The sequence below is a fragment of the Bubalus kerabau genome, chromosome 15 (genome assembly GCF_029407905.1).
Source record: "Bubalus kerabau isolate K-KA32 ecotype Philippines breed swamp buffalo chromosome 15, PCC_UOA_SB_1v2, whole genome shotgun sequence".
NCBI classification, from domain to species: domain Eukaryota; kingdom Metazoa; phylum Chordata; class Mammalia; order Artiodactyla; family Bovidae; genus Bubalus; species Bubalus kerabau.
The window spans coordinates 43,668,618-43,686,954 of NC_073638.1; the positions used below are offsets into that span (position 1 = coordinate 43,668,618).

General features: G+C 49.4%; 2 protein-coding genes across 5 annotated transcripts; one reads left to right on the plus strand and one right to left on the minus strand.

Moving 5' to 3' along the window:
• Positions 1-25: 25 nt before the first annotated feature.
• C15H11orf16 (chromosome 15 C11orf16 homolog) lies at positions 26-9,918 on the plus strand. 2 transcript variants are annotated; one of them, XM_055548699.1, is made up of 8 exons: positions 26-132; positions 495-643; positions 769-952; positions 2,316-2,472; positions 4,365-4,599; positions 5,228-5,887; positions 8,860-9,078; positions 9,567-9,918. In XM_055548699.1, the coding sequence occupies exons 3-8, from the start codon at positions 786-788 to the stop codon at positions 9,572-9,574; spliced, it is 1,446 nt and encodes a 481-aa protein (XP_055404674.1). In that variant the 5' UTR covers positions 26-132; positions 495-643; positions 769-785; the 3' UTR covers positions 9,575-9,918. The 2 variants fall into 2 exon arrangements, with proteins under 2 accessions (XP_055404674.1, XP_055404675.1); XM_055548700.1 differs by lacking the exons at positions 26-132; positions 495-643 and having other exon boundaries at positions 651-952.
• On the minus strand, positions 9,901-17,647 carry AKIP1 (A-kinase interacting protein 1). Of its 3 annotated transcripts, XM_055548702.1 has the most exons (6): positions 17,510-17,647; positions 17,077-17,304; positions 16,522-16,602; positions 13,957-14,061; positions 12,017-12,088; positions 9,901-10,338 (listed from the first exon to the last, which is right to left on the minus strand). In XM_055548702.1, the coding sequence occupies exons 2-6, from the start codon at positions 17,296-17,298 to the stop codon at positions 10,195-10,197; spliced, it is 624 nt and encodes a 207-aa protein (XP_055404677.1). In that variant the 5' UTR covers positions 17,299-17,304; positions 17,510-17,647; the 3' UTR covers positions 9,901-10,194. The 3 variants fall into 3 exon arrangements, with proteins under 3 accessions (XP_055404677.1, XP_055404676.1, XP_055404678.1); XM_055548701.1 differs by lacking the exon at positions 16,522-16,602 and having other exon boundaries at positions 17,505-17,579; XM_055548703.1 differs by lacking the exon at positions 17,510-17,647 and having other exon boundaries at positions 17,077-17,454.
• Positions 17,648-18,337: the final 690 nt, after the last annotated feature.

Below are 18,337 nucleotides of genomic sequence, written 5' to 3' on the forward strand. Positions count from 1 at the left end.
ACTCCCTCTGGCCCAGCTGGCTGTATCCATGGCAACCTGCTTGGCAACCAGGTGTCGGTTGAGCTGAGGCCGTGAACTCCTAACCGTCTGAGGGGACAGAGGCTGAGGTGGAGGAGTCTGGCTGGGGCTGTGGTGAGTACTCTTGGGGTCAGAGCATGGGCTTGGGCAGGAGCACACCCAACAGGGCCGAGCTGGGCTGGGTCAGCCGAGTGTGATCTCGGGCCCTGGGTGGCAGCTGTCGCCTCTGAGCACATCTTCGGAGGCCACCGCCCTGGGCTCTCAGCTCGGTCGAGTTAGTCCCCCAGGTGACCAGATTAGGAGGAGGGAAGTCTGTGGCTCGGGTTAGGGCTCAGTTTGTCATCAAGGGCTGGGTTTTGTAAAAGGAAGTATGTAAACCCCCGGAGTCCCAACAACTGGGGTGGAGGTGGGGGGTGGGTAAACAAAACGAACGTATATTGATTGAGCTACTTAAAGATGCCAGGTGCTTTCCACAGATCATCTCCAGGGTGTTAACTGACGCACCCAGGTGAAGTGAGCACGCAGCCAGCAGGCGGTGAAGGACTTCCAGCTGGGTTTCTCTGAAGTCAGAGCTCTTGCTCTTTCAACCCCTTCCCTATTTCCTGAGCAGAGTCTCCCCGGGCAGGTGATGATTCTGGGGACACCCTGCGCGTGGTGGGAGCGGTGGGGCCGCGGAGAGGCGGCCGCGAGCCAGGCGGCCTCTGCTGGGCTGTGGGCTGCAATTCAGGTAATAGAGCCGCTGGTTCTCAGGTGTTTTCGCGAGGTCTATGGACTCCTCCGCGGGGCCTGGGACGCCTTTGCCCAAATACTGCAGCGTGGCCACGACCCTGAAGGCCCCTGCCTGGGCCGGCACTGCTCCTCCCTGGGACCTCTCCTTCACCTGCCCCCTCGCCTGCAGAGCACCCTGGCTGACCCGGCACAGCCTCCTCACCAGGTACCCATCTGTGCTTCTTTTTTCCTCTCTGTTCTTGGCTCAAAATGGTGGGAGACACGATGGCCCAGGAGGGAGAGGACTTGCTTCCTGGGAAGGCTGAAAGGGTTCCTTACCGGTGTGGGCTGCGTTCCTTGGGTTATTATGATCCCCCCAACTGTACTCACAATAAATAAATAAGTAAATACATAGAGACTTGCCTGGAGGTCCAGTGTTTAGGACTCCAGGATTCCACTGCAGGGAACACAGGTTCGATACGTGGTTGGGGAACTAAGATCCTGCATGCCTCCATGTGCAGCCAAAATATAAATAAACTCTAATCCCAGCGACAAGGGCTGACCTAGCTTTTGTCCCGCCTTGTAGTGGAGGGGCTGATGTCAGAGTTGATATGTGTGGGAGAAGGCAGGCATCACCAGTTATAAAACTTCTGGCTCATTTTATCATCTTCTCTGCAACTTGCCCTGGCACTATATGAGGAAATTAGGTGAGGTCGCCCGATCCCGCCTCAGGTTCCCTCAGTTGTCCTAGCTTTTTGTGAATGGTACCCAAAGTTAGCTATCTACAGTGTGACTACTAGAGGGGAAGGGAACCTCAGCCGATAAGCATATACAAATCTTGCAAGTCCCATGCTATTCAAGTCAGTCTGCCCAGGCCTGAACCCTATAGTCCCTTTTCTTGTTTCACCCATGTGGACCATTTCCCTTCAAAGCCAGAGTTTAAACAGTCCTGTATCCTGGCTTGCCCACAAAATAAACACTTTTTTTTTTTTTTTTTTTTTCGGAAAACCAAAACCTGATTCAACAATTCCCTATGGCTTGGTTTTGTCTACCAGAGTTCCCAGAACCAGCTTCTCCTTTTTTCTGTCCCTCAGCCTCTTACTCAGCCCCTGTGCTTCCCCCGTTCAGACACTTCCTCCTCTCTTCCGACTCCATGGTGCTCAGCCTCTTTGCAGTTTTGCTCCTTTGTCATCACCATCCAAGCCTCCACACCTCATCCTGGAATCCCGCACACCACCTCAGGATCTCCCTTCCTGGAAGAACACTTTCCTGGCCTGCTATCTAGTCTCAGAACCAGTTAATCTGGCCATCCTGTTATATATCAAGGCTAATCCCATTCTGATTACCTTGAAACAATCCCCAGGCCTTAAACAGCGATTCCCTTCACTCTCCTCTCCTCCTTCCTCTTCCAGCAATTTACCTTATCGGAAGTCACAGATTGCCACTCTTTACACGGGCTTCTGTTCCATATCGCCTTAACTGTCAAGTTCACCCCATGGTTCTGCTCAGACCTAACTTTGAAATGTGTTTCTTGATAATTTTAGGGCTTGCTTTTCTCTGCTTCCCTAATTCCATTTACTTTCCCCCAGATATGCATCTTACTACCCGTGTCTCCACATTGCTGACCCAGCATGGCAGGGGCCTGGCTGGCTGGGAAGAGTTGGAGAGGCTGCTGACACATGGGTCCTGGCAAGAAGGGAACCAGATGGCTTTTATTACAGGGCTCAGATAAAGGCTGCTCCAGAGGCAAGTCCCTCAGTCCCCATGTCTCCCCATATGCTCCTCTGGGTGGCCCTGTCATACCTGATATGCCTCAGCTGTTCAGTGTCTTAAATAAGCACAGATCTTCCATGGCCAGGAGGTGGAAGTGAAAATGTAATGTCAGTGAGCGCATCAGTTTGCTGCTGCTGCTGAGTCACTTCAGTCGTGTCCGACTCTGTACGACCCCATAGACGGCAGCCCACCAGGATGCCCCGTCCCTGGGATTCCCCAGGCAAGAACACTGGAGTGGGTTGCCATTTCCTTCTCCAATGCATGAAAGTGAAAAGTGAAAGTGAAGTTGCTCAGTCGTGTCCGACCCTCTGCAACCCCATGGACTGCAGCCTTCCAGGCTCCTCCATCCATGGGATTTGCCAGGCAAGAGTACTGGAGTGGGGTGCCATTGCCTTCCCCAATCAGTATGCTAGGGCTGCATAACAAAGTGGCACAAACTGAGTAGCTTTAACAATAGAAATTGATTTTTTCAGTTCTGGAGAGAACCAGGTGTGGGCAGGGGTGGTGATTCTGAGGGCTCTGGGGGAGGATCTGTTCCGTGCACCTCTCCCAGCTTCTGGTGGTTTGCTGGCAATCTTTGATGTCCCTTGGCTTGTCTAAGCATCCCCCCGCACTTGGTCTTCATCTTCACTTGCTGTTCCCCCTGAGCTCATGTCTGTGTTCAAATTTCCCCTTTTTATAAGGACACCAGTCATTGGGTTAGGGGCCCACTCTACTCAGTCATCCTCAGTGTGACTTTGTCTTAAGTCATTTAGACTTAAGTGTGACACATTTTGAGGTCCCAGGGGCTAGGACATCAACATGAATTTTGGGGGGACATAATTCAACCCGTAACAGTGAAGAAAATGTACAGTAAAAGCACTTCGTTTAGGAAGATTCGGTGTGTAGAGTTACGAGCACCAGCCTAAGGGAAAGAGGAACCAACCTATGTATACCTCATGTGCGCCTGTGTCCTTCCGCATGGGAGCATAGTCCCTGTGTGCTGGGGCCAGGCCTGGGCTTTACTTTGCTGACTGCTTGCTTCATTGGGATTTTTCTTTCTTTTCAGAGTCAGACTTTGTGAATGTGGGTCCATAGAGGGAAAACTGTTGTGATTTATTAAAAAAAAATATGTTATAGAATTTCCAATCAAAAGTCATTTTGTCATTTTCCAGTAACTAATATGTGAGTTCAAATGAAATATCAGCAGGAGTTTGCTCAAATATAGATTCTGTCTAGTGACTAGATAGAAGTTAATTTGTAACCACACTTTATCGCTCTTCAAAAATAATACTGAGTTCTCCCAACAGCCTGTTCTTTTAATTAGCTCAGTATTCCTCCTGCCCTCCCTGTCAGGCCGCTCGTTCCTTCCTCGGCCCTGCCTCCCCTCATGGACATGCAGGCAGTGCACAGGGCTGCCCTGAGGGCAGCCACAGATGTCCCTGCCTGGCAGGGCCTGTGATTGATACCCCACCCCTGGCTAGTCCAGGACACGGGGACAAGGCTTCCTGGGAGGGCTGGGAGAACTCTTCCTGGGGTGCTTTGGGAAAGATGGAGAGGACCCAGTTTACTCCTGTGAATTGCAGACCAAAAATAAAGATAGGAGAAAAGAAAAACAGGAAAAGAAAGAGCACGGGAAGGGAAAGGCAGGAAGTGATAAACAAGAGTGGCCACAGCAAGAAGCAGAGGGAGAGCCTCTGCCTCATAGCCGGCCTGTCCCTGCCGTAATGGGCTTCAGCAGCACCTGGCCTGGCCCCTTCCCTAGCTGGCCTCTGCTGTGTGGGAGGGAGCCCCTCAGCCTGGCGCTGGGCGTTGTAGGGAACCATGAAGCTCCCTGTAGTACTTCCTAAGGCCAGGTATTATTCTGAATATTTTCCTTCCCACAGCTGGAGAGGCAGGGGGTCCTGCTGGTGGAATTTGAGGCTCCCCTTGCCACAGGCCCAGAGCTGCCAGCCCAGCAGCAGAGCGTGGTCTTAGAGGAAGATGTCATTCAGTTCTCGCCAACCATGGAATTCTCACTGCGACCTGGGGACAAGGTGCTGGCACCCTGGGGCCCTGACCAACAACGCTATGGCCCTGGCACTGTTCTCTTGGGCTTGGAGGCGAGAGACCCCCAGAGAGGTAAGGGAGCTGCTCTGGGGCTCCCCGGGAGCCAGGCTGGTGATCAGGCTGAGGAAGGAGCAAAGCGGCTGTCTCTACAGCTTAGGGGTCTTAGGGGCTTGAGGAAATCCTTACCCTTTCACTTGCAGCTTCATCCCGAGGGTGGCCACAGATAGACAAATCATATTTTTCCAATTATAAAATATTTGTTATCAGGGCAAAATCACCCAAGGCTACTATGTCTATGTTGGTTACCTGACCTATGGTGTGGTGAGGTTATCCAGAGGTCACACCTGTACTCGGTCCCCCACAATGTCATCCAGGCACGGATACAGTGTCCCCTTGTGTGGGGCCGGCCAGGCAGCATCGTTGTAATTCAAACCACAAAGGAGGCTTCTCCTCCCCTCCCCCTACCTGAGGAGGTGTTGGGTTTTGATGAGAAAAGTGAGACATGGAGGCACAGGACGGGGAGGTAAACGTGGGGCAGGTGAGGGACGTCCCTGGCAGGCTTTGCAGGGAGAGGTGTGCGTGAGACAGCAGGCAAAGCTGAGGGGCTGTGCTGAGGCTTTGCTTCTGGGGACAGGAGAACCTTTACCCTTGATGTAGAAGAGGCGGTTGTAACAAAATGTTGCCCTTCTCTGTTACATAGCATCCCCGAAAGAAGAAGAAATTACTGTTCATTTCTGGAATGGCAGGACAGCTCCAGTGCCTCTCAGAGGGGTCCAGTGGGTGCCCCCAGCTGTCTGGAAGAAGGCCGTGGACGGGCTGCATAAGCCTTTCGCCAGGCAGCACCCCAGGCCCCTCCTCTGGGCCCCTTGTTGCTCTCTGGTGGGGCCGGTCACTGGATTTGTCACCAGCGGGCTTCCTTTGAGCCCTCCATTCCTGTGTGCTCCCTGCTACCCACATGCTGGCTGCCAGCTGCTGGTCCAGGGCTGCCTCTGCTGCTGCCCCCTGGCTGGACCCACATGGTGGCCTCCAATCAGGACCTCAGGGGTCGCAGCCAGAGAACCTCCAGAAGCGGAGCTGAAGCCCACAGCCCAGCTTTTGCCCCTGGAGAATCCTGAGGAGGAAGAAGTGGCAGTGCAGGCTCCCGCGGCTGTTTCCTCCTCCTCCACCTCCTCCTCTTCTGAAGACGAGGATTTGGAGAATGAGCTGGAGATGGGCCCCCCTCAGAGGCTGCTGGTGGACAGCACAGTCAACACGGACCCCATCCTTCTCGAGAAGTCTCCGAGGAAGCAGGGTGGCCTCTGCCAGCCCGAATGGAGGTACTGGAGGAGAAACGGGCCTGAGCCGTACCCAGGGAAGCCAGGTAGGCCTTTTCCTAGGGTGGGGCTGAGGCCCCTGCTCCCTTCCCCTCTGTAACCCCCTCCTTGGCGGGGGTTGGTCTCTCAGGAATCCGATACACTTGTCTGCTGTGATGGAACTGGAAGTAACACTGGGGGGTGTGGTCATGTTGAAGGGGGGCTGTGATAAGAGGGAAGTAGTGGGCTTTATTGATTAAATGGAAACCTAACAAGAAAGGATGAGCCGATCTTGGTGCTAAGCTTTGCATCCCTATTTAACAACTGTCCTTTCTTTCTTCACTAGTCTACTGGAAGGACACTGCCATTGTCCGTTTCTACCCTCCCCTCCTTCACTTTTCTTGGAGGCTATGATTTTTCTCTACATGTGCAGTCAGAATGCCTCCACGTGTTGATTAGAGTCTTCAAGACCCTGAGAACTCAGAAACGTCTTTAAATATTGGTCATCAGACCCTACTCTTCATATGAGCCCCTGAAGAAGTCAGAGTGGGAAGAACCGGCGCAGCCTTAATCATCTCACTCTGCCATGGAAAGGGGAGGCAGGGTCACTGTTGGCAATCTGCAGCCACTCCCGAACTTCTTTACCCCAGCAAAGACCTGTGTGACATGCCCTCGTAGGCTTAGGGTAGTGTGTCACTGATAATGCCTCATGCCATGTGATCTAAATTCCCAATGTGGCCCAGAAAGAGCAGATACCTAAGGCAGCTTGCAGAGCTTTATGAAGGAGATGGCTTGCCCTAGCCAGCCCTCGGAGAAGGCAATGGCACCCCACTCCAGTATTCTTGCCTGGAAAATCCCATGGACAGAGGAGCCTGATGGGCTGCAGTCCATGGGGTCGCTAAGAGTCAGATACAACTGAGCCACTTCACTTTCACTTTTCACTTTCATGCACTGGAGAAGGAAATGGCAACCCACTCCAGTGTTCTTGTCTGGAGAATCCCAGGGACAGAGGAGCCTGGTGGGCTGCCGTCTATGGGGTCGCACAGAGTCAGACACGACTGAAGCGACTTAGCAGCAGCAGCAGCCAGCCCTAGACTAGTCTAACCCTAATTCAACCTTCAGTGAACTAAATGAACATTGAACCTGGGGCAGGGATACTGAGGGTTAAAGAATACCACTGCTAAGGGTATTAAGGATCTGTAGACACTGCCCACTCGGGGACTCACTGTGAGTCCCCATTGAAGCCATTGCCCTATTTCCAGGATATCTGCTTAGTCAGGACCTCTCAACCCACAGGGATTTCAGTCTTGCTCCAGGCATAAGGACTTTATTAGTCTTCCGTTCCAGGAAGCTGAGAAATTGTTTCCACAGGGAGAAACTTGCTTGGTGACTCCTCTGGGTCCCTGGCCTTTGGAGTGGGCAGGGATAGACATATTAGTTGCTGATTTGTTTTTGTTTGGCTGTGTTGGGTCTTAGTTGTGGCACCCAGGGTCTTCATCGTGTCATGTAGGATCTTTCCTGGTGCAGCACATGGGCTCTCTAGTTGTGGTACACGGGCGCCCTGCGGCATGTGCGATCTTAGTTCCCCAACCAGGGATTGAACTCAGATCCCCTGCATTGCAAGATGGATTCTTAACCACTGGACCACCAGAGAAGTCCCAACTGCTGTTGTATTTTATATGATGGTTTCTTCCTTAGATTTCAAGGTGTGGGACCTTTCCCCCATGTCTGAGAGGGAATAACTAGAGGGACAGGAATCTAGCTATGACCAGTGGAGCTTTTCCTCCACTCTCTAAGAGGACACTTTGTATAGAAAAATGTCAAGATGGGGCAGGGAGAGCTTCCTGGATGTCTTTCCTTGCAGTGAAAGGCCTTGGCAGAAGTGCTTGGAAACAGGTTTCTACAGGTGTGTCCTCTAACAAGTGATAATATAAACAAAATAGTGCCCAAATCTAGAGTTTTCAAGTTAAATTCTCCATGGCTTCCACTGCCTCCTGCTTCAGCACAGACTAGGGAAAGAAAAGCTTTATCTATCCAGAGGGAGTAGCCTGTGGGGAGCAACTGAGATAGGATGAGGCCCTGCCTCATGGAGAGGCAGGCCAGTGGGGTAACCAGAGGGCCATGGTGCGCAGACCTGCCCTGGCTCCAGGCCTGCATTCCCATGGCCTGCTCCATGGCATTCTATCCAGACTGTTCCAAACCCAACTGAGTCCAGACCAATCTTTCCTGGCCCCAAGGTACACTGCTTTTACCTCCCACCCAACCAGCTACACCTACATTCAGCCTCTCTTCCCATTACCATATTTAAACAGATCCTCTCTAAAGTACTCTGCATCCCCAAATAAAGTCTAATGATTGGCCATAAAGAGAATATCTTCAGGTACTTGCCCTGGCTTTCCTCTAGGTTATTGGACCATTTGTTATGCTCCAGGCAAAGGTTAATTCTTGGAGTGGAACCATGATAATCAGTGAGCCTGCCCTCTGCTAAGTCCCACACCTGCACTCAAAGCTATGGAGAATAAGCCTGGATGGGGTGTGGGGAAAGGGCCCGTCACCAGCCCTTGTCCCAGACACACGCTGTGCCTCACTAACCAGTGAGATGAAGCGTGTAAAAGGACACGTGTGCCGGGCTGGAAACCATGGCAAACACCAGAGGTTTTCTTTTCTCCCTTCCAAATCTTGTTCCCTTCTAAGAAAATGTGCTGCTTTGCTTCTCCTAATTGTGCTTGAGTGCCACCAAGAACTGATGCTTGCCAGTCTGGTCTGAGGGTCTGCCCACTAAGGATCCTCTTGTATGGGTCCCCGCCTGCCACACTTTTGGCTCCTTTTAGTTACAGGCTGAGAGGTTACTGTCTGATCCTAACAAACCTGGGGGCAGGATTCCTGCCAGCAGACATGCTGCTCTCCACCCTTGCTTACAACTGAAACAGGGTTCAGAGAGTTAAGGGATTCTGTGATCCATGATTTAGTCCTACCCAAGTCATCAAGACTAATCCCATCAAAATGGTAGCATATTCAACTAACTGAATTTTGGGTTCAGGAATAAGACTTTGCAGCACCCAGAAAGATGAGAAGAGCAACAGACAACAGAGAGAGAAACCTGCTGCAGCGGGGAGTCCTAGAGAGCTGGCCCTGAACGTCACTGGCATGAAGCCGCTGCAGATCCTGCCCAAAGAAGCCGGACACAGAAAACTGAGTCAGGGTACTGCTGCACATCAGCGGGGCCAGAACTCCAAGACTAAAAGCCCCAAGGATCAAGGTAGAGCAGAATGGCTGCAAAGGGGCTTCTGAAGGGCTCTCTCCAGGGTTCTTTGATCTTTTGGAGTCACACCCACAATCTTGCATATGATTTCAGAAGGCTTGCAGAACCCACAGATTTCCTCACTGGCTTCTTGGGGGTGCAAGGATCCCTGTTTAAGTGACCCTCTACCTGGTGATGGTGGGTATGGGTCTGCTTTACTAGGCCTTCTGTCCATGAGTCTGCTCTTCACTAGGAATGCTAAGACAGCTCTACTTAAAACTTTGTTTTCATCATATAAAATACTGGCCTTTTTTCTGAGGCAAAACTTACATTCAAAACGAGGTGAAGTCCTAGGCAGTTAAACTGAAATGCAACAATACTGTTGGCGTGCTAGCTTAAAGACGCTTAGGACACAGCAGTGACTTCATAATTTTAAGGATCAAAAGTCACTGATTTTTGAAGTCAGCATAAGACTCTCAGTGTTGTTGTTTTTTTCCCTCTTATAGGAAGCTAAAGAGTAGAGGTGGTAACCTGAGGAGGAGCTACAGAGTGGCTGACAAGGCACTCTTCAACGGAAATGGCATAGTGAGGGCCACAGATCACAGTCCAGTAAGCAGCAGCATCTTCACCTGTCCTGAGGAGCACAGGAGTGAGGAGCCCAGGGCTCCCTGCCAGGGGCCGGGTAAGACCTGCTTGAGGATGCCTCTTCCACAGAAGCTACAGAACATGGTTGGCCTGCTTTGGGCAAACGTGTCCACAGCCTCTCTGTTATCTTTTCATAAAGCCTCAACTGTACAAGAGCGACGTTTTGTTTCCCTTCTTAATGCCAATAAAAAGGAATTTTTCTTCATTTTCAAATCTCTCCCTTTATTGTCATAATTAACCTTTGCTTGGAAAGCAAGCTGTAAAAACTATTCAGACAGTATCATTACATTATTACTTTCAGGCAGAAGAGGGTGAAGGGACTTTCAAGTTAAAATAGGCACTGAAAGAGACACAGTCCAGTTCCTAGGAAGGCTGACCCTCACAGTCAGCACTAAAGGCAGGATTAATGTGTACATATTAAGAATATACAGTGGCTTTATTCTTCTTGATACTCAGAAAAAGGTGATGTGATGCCTGTGACGGTCCACATCATATGGGGAAGACCAAGTCCACACTTTGTCCGGAATCAACTGCTACGACGTGAGTCTTTTTGGTCAAGTCATCTGCACCCACAGTGACGGAATAGGTCCCTGGATAGACTTCTATGTAGAGGTCCTTAGAGACGCTCTCAGCCTGGAAGGAAAAGCAGGTGTTACCAGGTCAGAGGTTTATGTCCTGCTGCTGTCAGAGCGCCCTGTGTGTGACGCAGTGAGAGGCGCTAAGGTGGGAGACGGAGGTTCTGCTTTCTGCACCTGGCGTGGCCACATAACAGGACTGCCCTTCAGGCCAGTCTCACTTGCTCTTTATGCTTTTATTTCTAAAACTAGCTCACAAGAATGTATGTGAAAATGCTGAGTTGTTGCAGGAACAGGAAGAATCATAAAAGGACACACTGGCTGGAGTGTAAAGTAAGAATCAGGTGGAGGGAAAGGCTAATGACCATTGCCTCGGGGCTCAAAAGTAGGCAGTGGCACCTGTTAGCACAGACCAGCAGCAATGGCGAGGCACTGCAGGATGATACAAAGCATTCTTTTTAGGTGTGCTTTGCTAAATTCATTATTAGGATGAAACATTTCTCCTAAAGCTGAGACTCTGAATAGATTCCATTTTGTCATGCAGCAAGTCAGCTGGCTGGCTAATGTCCTCCCTTGGAGGGCTGGTTCTCCCATACAGATGGTCCTTGACTTACAACAATCTGACTCATTCTTTTTTTTTTTTTTTTTTACCATAATGTGAATGTGATATGCATTCAGCAGAAACCGTACGTCCAATTTTGATCTTTTTGCAGGCTAGTGTGATGCTGCGCCAGCAGTGAGAGATCTCCCAGTCAGCTGTGCAATCCGAGAGTAAACAACTGATACACTTATAACCATTCTGTACCCATACAACCAGTCTCCTTTTCACTTTCAGTGCAGCATTTGATAAATTACATGAATTATTCAAAACTTAACTATAAAGTAGGTTTCGTGTTAGATGATTTTGCCCAACTGCAGGGTATATAAGTGTTCTGTGCATGTCTAAGGAAGGCGAGGCGAAACTATGACTTTCAGCAGCTTAGGGATATTAAGTACACTTTCGATTTATGGTATTTTCAACTTATGGATTTATCAAAATCCAGCCAGTGTTGGAGACATCTAAGCCTAACAACTTGTACTAGAAGCAGAATAGTCTTAGTTGCTACTAAGTCTAGTATATTCTGAATCCAGGCTAGGCGTATACTGTAGACCAACAAAAATTAAACTATTACTACAACATACAGGGGTTCCACTCCTCAGAATTCAGCCCTTCCAAGTTCCAGAAGATTCCCTGGGTTCATGAACAAATGAGTATTTTATCCTGAAAAACTCATCACTGTATGTTTTCACATAGAAACATTTGTGGAAAATAGGCACAAACTCCTTTAAATGTTTTGGAACCCGATCTAGCTGAATGTATATGTTTCAGAATTTCAGCCACGGTTTTCACTTCATAAGCAGGGGGCAAGGCCCCTCCCGCTGCTTAAACAGATGGTGACATTCCAGCAGGGCCCAGCTGAGCTGTAGGAACGGAGTTATGAATGCTCTGCATTCTTTCCAACCACAACTATGAGTTGAGGCACAAACGCTATCTCTGAAATTTCAAGGGAAGGAAGGATACCAAGAAAATATAATTTTACAGTGAACTAAAATGCTGCACACTTTCCCCTAAGATAGAAATATCCCAACTTAAAAATAATATGAATCCAACACAAGGAACCCTGTTGTAACCCAGTCAGCTGCTTCATGGACGGCAGTGGTGGGGAAGCCCGGTGCCCTGGAAGTTCGGTACTCACAGACTGGGGTGCCTTCAGCACACACTCTGATGCCCGATGCATGCCTCCAACACTAAGGCCTGCGTCTTTTCTCTGAAGAGAGAGGTAGAAACACTGATGAGGGCCCGAACTTCGACTTCTGGATGGTAAAAATTTTTTCCAACTTAATGAGGAACTAACAATTGTGCTGTCACTGTTTTCCAAGTTGTCACTAAGATCTTAAGGCTTTTAGTGATTTCTGTGATGTACTTTTAGTCAGATGTTTACCATCATTACCTTTTATCCTTACATGGGCTTTGAGAAAGACAGACCTGAGTTTGAATCCTATGCTGCTGCTGCTAAGTCGCTTCAGTCGTGTCTGACTCTGTGCGACCCCATAGACGGCAGCCCACCAGGCTCCCCCGACCCTGGGATTCTCCAGGCAAGAACACTGGAGTGGGTTGCCATTTCCTTCTCCAATGCATGAAAGTGAAAAGTGAAAGTGAAGTCACTCAGTCGTGTCCGACTCTTAGCGACCCCATGGACTGCAGCCTTCCAGGCTCCTCTGTCCATGGGATTTTCCAGGTGAGAGTACTGGAGTGGGGTGCCATTGCCTTCTCCTATACCTGCCATTTATTGAGAGGGACAGATTAATATCTCTTAAGTCTTGATTTCCAGCCTATAACCTGGGGACACTAGACTGTAGGAAAGATTTAAAGTGCAAAAGTGATTGACGTTTAACAGGCTTTCAGAAAATAGAATTCTCTTCTGTGCTTCTCCCAGCAGTGGGAGTATTAGAGAGGAAGAGACTGAACTGAGAAAGTCAATTTCTCTTAGAGTCATCAACTTATATTTTATAGGAAGGGAGGCTGCTGCTGCTGCTAAGTCGCTTCAGTCATGTCTGATTCTGTGCGACCCCATAGACGGCAGCCCACCAGGCTCCCCCGTCCCTGGGATTCTCCAGGCAAGAACACTGGAGTGGGTTGCCATTTCCTTCTCCAATACATGAAAGTGAAAAGTGAAAGTGAAGTGGCTCAGTCGTGTCCGACTCTTAGCGACCCCATGGATTGTAGCCTACCAGGCGCCGCCATCCATGGGATTTCCCAGGCAAGAGTACTGGAGTGGGGTGCCATTTCCTGCTCCAGGTAGGAAGGGAGGGGAGGAATACAAATGACTCTTGCCCATGTGTAAGCTCTTACGGGGGCCTGGGTTGGACCAGAAATGGGAGCCCTGGATCCAGGCCTTGGTGCTGCCACTTGCACCCCAGGCCAGGGAAATGGGAGGGACTTCTGGCACGCAGCCAGTCCTTGCTCATATCCCTGTGGCCACTCTCTTGTCCCTTCTCAAAACAAGGAAGTCAGGAATCCAACCTGTGGATTAGACTCTGGACTTAAGTTTGCTACCTTTGAGTATAACTAGGGGAGCTGAAAAACAAAAACAAGAAAAACCTGCTCTTCCCAGAAACAATAACAAAGGACTCCTGTTGAATTAGTTCAACAAGTAGTCTTTTAGACTTCCCAGAGTGACATGTGGTAAGACAGGGAATTCATAGTGAGAAGCCTGTAACTGTTATCTTTAGGAAAAGGATGTTGTTAAAAGAGACCCCCCTCCTTGCACTTCCTTTTTTAAAATTACCAAAGACATGATACTTATCACTACTTTAGAGTAAAATACATGATGATTAAAAGCCTCTTTCATATCCCTAGATGTAAAAGAGGATATTTGAAGTGCTTTTTGTTAAGCCTGCTCAAGAATCCCTTGGCCCAGGATTGTCACTGAAGATCCTACAGTGGCATCAATCTTGTATTTTGGACAAAAACTCCTATTTCATGTTCATTGCTGTAAGTTCTCCGAGGAGAAACATTTCCACAAAGTGCTGTAGAGTCACCCAGCCACCCAATAACACAATCCAGCAAAAGCCCCAGGATGTGGGGCCTCCCAGTTTGGGAGGCTGAGGGCACAGCACAGCTGAGGGTACATACCTGACCACTCCCCGCATCAGAGCACAGGTGCAGCTCCGATGTCCCTCTGTGATAGCGGTAGACGTGGGTTGCCCCTCCTTCCTCTGGTGCAGATGAGTAATATTTCTAGAGAAGTAATGTGGAAGACATTGGGTAACCCAAGAGTCTGGTCAGATTTTCAAAAAGCACCCTGTTAACTTGGGCAAATTATGGTTAAGAAGAGAGGCAAGAGAGCAAAGGTAAATTACCTGCCCTCCCAAGAAGCCTCTAAAGTCATGTAACAAATCTTAGCCCGCGTAAAGTGGTTGCAGAGAAGGAAACTGCAGTTGGCATTACTTTGCTGCCATCTGCTGCCTCTGCAGGGCAAGAACTCTGGCAACTCAAGCTAGGTAGGTCCATGCTCTCTGCCAGGTTAAAGAGTTTTCACAACATCCTCACTCTGATATCAATGCACAAGCCCTTTTATCTCTATTCGTGACAAGTTCTGACAAACAGGTCCATGTTTACTAAGTCTCAGGCAAGGAGAAGAGAGACGTGCATCTCCTGGCAATTTAGAAATACAACAGGAAATACAACTGCTAAGCAGCCGTTCTCCTCATGTGGAGGAGGGAAGGGAGAAGTCTCTGATTTAGGCAAAATCATCCAAAGGATCAGAAAGCAGTTTTTTTCTTGTCTACTTCCTTCCTCCCCCTCCAGGTTAACCTTAGACTTGCCCTTGATAGTTACTAATGTCGAGGACATCATAAGCTTGCCTGTTTGGAACAAAGGGTAGGGACAATGTTTAAGTCAAGAGACCAAAAGAATGAGAAGTTGGGAAAAGCACGTCAGGACATGAAGCTAATGATGTAACTTAGGGGCTGCTTCAAAGTTCTGAAAATGAACTCAGAACACTGTTCTTGATTCTATCTCGAGAGCCAAAGAGTTCTGAGGCTCCATTCTTTAATGGAGACTTGAACTGAAGCATGAACTGAAAACCAAAGTGAAGAATACCAATTTGCTAAACCTCAAACCAAAGACAAATATTATTCCTTTTACTGAACCATGAACCAAAGTGTTTAACTTCATCACTTTATAGTAGAGCCAAAGTTACGGATTTTTCTAAAATCATTTCACAGAATAAGAACATAAAAATACTCTCTGAACCGTGTCTTGTTGGTTGGAATCCTATTCTTGGAGTCATAAGGATTTTATAAAAGATGTAGAAACAGAGGGTTTTTTTTTTTTAATTTTAATATTCATTATGAAATTGAAAAGCAGTACAGAAATAAGGCATTTTCTTCCTTCTGCCATAGAGACCAGCACCCTTACACCCACATAAGAATCATAAAATGTTAGGCTGGACAAGACCACAGAGTCTGTTTTAAGTCCTAGAAGACACAGAGTACCTTCCACGCAGGTGATTTTCTTCAATGTTGGCTGGTCCACCTTCAACATTCCCTTAAAGTACTTAGAGATGACCTTAGTGTATGCTTTTGAGAAGAGTATCTGTAAAACCTTTGTTCACCCATTTTAATGAATGGGACCGAAAATCTCATGTAGGTCCTCTATGCTACAGTTTATAGCAATTTCCTGGTGTTTATCTCTCAGTGGAAACTGAAGAAACAGACTAAAAGGGCTGGAAAGGACTTGAACATTGTCAATTTACCATGGGGAAGGTAAGGCTGAGAGAAACTAACTGGCTTAAGGCATTAGAGCCAGGAAGTGGCAGAATACAGGTCGGATTCCTGGGAGGCCGCCCCTGCCATTAAGCCACACTACCTCTGATGAGGGCACTGCGTCTGTGCCACAAAATCAGCTTTGTGGCCAACAAGTGATATGGACCCAAAGGGACATACTTAAAAACTACATTATCAGGGACTTGGAAAAGAGATTAAAATCTAATGGAGGGATTTTGTTTCAATTTTTGCTTTGAAAACAGACTCAGTTCCAATTTAGAGTGATTCTACAGATTTAAAAATTTTTAGTTTAGTTCAAAGTTTTAAAAACTCCTTATGTTTGGTCTTACTTTGGAATTCAGCAAATAAGCACCCACCTCTCCATCTAAAAATAGTGAGGGCAGAACTTTTCTGCCTTGTTCATTGCTGTAATCTCCTAACAGCTAAAGCTGCTGCTGCTAAGTCGCTTCAGTCGTGTCCAAGTCTGTGTGACCCCACAGACGGCAGCCCACTAGGCTCCTCTGTCCCTGGGATTCTCCAGGAAAGAACACTGGAGTGGGTTGCCATTTCCTTCTCCAATGCAGGAAAGTGAAAAGTGAAAGTGAAGTCGCTCAGTTGTGTCCGACTCTTAGCGACCCCATGGACTGCAGCCTACCAGGCTCCTCCGTCCATGGGATTTTCCAGGCAAGAGTACTGGAGTGGGGTGCCATTGCCTTCTCCGAACAGCTAAAGCTAGGCGGTCTGTATTTGTTGAATGAACTGTAACCTGGATTTATCACCTGTTGTAAATCCTTGGCTAATTACAACCTGCCCACGAAGGCAGGACCGGGTGAACAGATAGTGTGCAGATTCTTCCTAAATTCCACAAAAATCCACTTTGTGATCCATCAGCAGGCAGCTCAGGGGCATGCTTTGGCTTACACCAACTTACCCCACACTGACTTGAAGTATAGTTCATGTATTCAGCCATTGTTCTGAAGGAAGCACTGAGGGTCGGGTGTCTGTCTTCTCTCTATTTGAATAAACGGCAAATCACAGGTGAGATCTGTATTCCCTACTGGAGAAGGAAGTCATTTTGGAAATACCTTCCTTTTTTACTTTTTGAAAGGCCTCTGCAAGTTTAAATTAGTAAAATGATCTTATTGAGAAAGAATTCAATCTCTAAAAGGAATACACAGACATGCAATTTTTCCAGGACAAAGGTTTGTTGGCTTTCCTCGAGTATCAGATAATAGCCTCTAAGAACTGCGTTAAAAAGTAACCAAGCAGGGCCGAGCACTAGCGGTACCTATCGGTGTCCTAAAACTACCCAGTAAGAATCTGTCAAATGTCAAGTTTTCAAGACTTTCCGGTTCACTGTCCTGATACACAGCAGCTTCCGCCAAGCACAGGATCCCTCGGGTCCCGGTGTGCGGCGTGCCCTGGTTCTCAGCAAGCCGCTGCTGAGGGAATGAATGGGCTGGTCCACAGCTGAGGCCCTCCTCACCTTTCCTGGGAGAAGGCGCTGGGGGCTGGCTGCCGGCCCTCTTTCTCCACAGTGCCGCACCCGGGAAACGATCCCCACGCTGCCTTTGGGAAGCTCCACCGAAGGCCAGTCCACCGCCCTCCTCTTGGCCCGTTCCAGCACTTCCTGACCCAGCCTAGCCGAACGCTGCAGGGAACGTCGGTCCACCCCGTTCAGCGCCGCGGCCACCAAACAGTTCTCCATGTCTCCCTGAGAGGGAACACAAACACGGGCGAGTCAGCGGAGCGCCGGACCCCGCTCCATTTCGGTCGGACCCAGCGCCTCGACCTCCCTGGCGACCACTGCCCCCGGCTAGCCCAACGCGCTCTCCAGCCGGCGCCCTGTCAGGGCATAAGGCGTGCGCTCTCAGCCCCTCCATTTCCGTGGACCCCTCCCCTCGCTAGAGAGACCTCACCCTGTCGGCCTCTCAAGGCGCATGCGCTCAGCCCGCGGGCGGACTGGTTCTGAAACACCGTGAGCCGGCGCAGCAGGCCATTGGCCGGGTGGTGGTGAGGGGCGTGGCCGGTATGGTGGAGTGTGTAGCCTGCCACCCCCATGCCTTCTTGCGACCGACTTGCAACCTCTGCGAGCCGGTTGTCCGGTTAACTGCCTGAATGCAGGGGGAGGGGTCTGGCGGCGGGCGAGTCGGGGGGACCGGTGGCGGAAGCTGTCTGTCCATCTTGTTGCAGGAGCCTCTGGGTCAGGACCTGGCCCTTAGAAACTGTCTCCACCGATTAACGCGGGGAAAGTGTTAGTAGCTCTGTCGTGTCCCACTCTTTGCGACCCCATGAGCTGTAGCCCGCCATGCTCCTCCGTTCATGGGATTTCCCAGGCAAGAATACTGGAGTGGGTGCCATTTCCTTCTCCAGGGGATCTTCCTGACCCAGGGATCGAACCCAAGTGTCCTGCATTGCAGGCAGACTCTTTACCGTCTGAGCCAAATAGGTTATAGCGGGGAACCTGATGTAAAGCCAGGTGGTCCCTTGTTGGGCTAATAAATTGTGGGGAATAAGATGCGTGCTTCCAGGCACCTAGTAATGGCGTGTCTATACTTTGGGATATCGCTACTCTGAAACCTCGTTTGGTTGAGGAGATGACCAGGATAGGCCGAACAGTGCAGGTGCCACAGTGGCATTTGGAGAAGAGAGTCCAGCAGGCTGTGGGCTCTGGCATGGCCGGCCCACAGGGCCAGGGGCACCTGCATTGTGTGTTGTTGTTCAGTCGCCAAGTTGTGTCCAAGTCT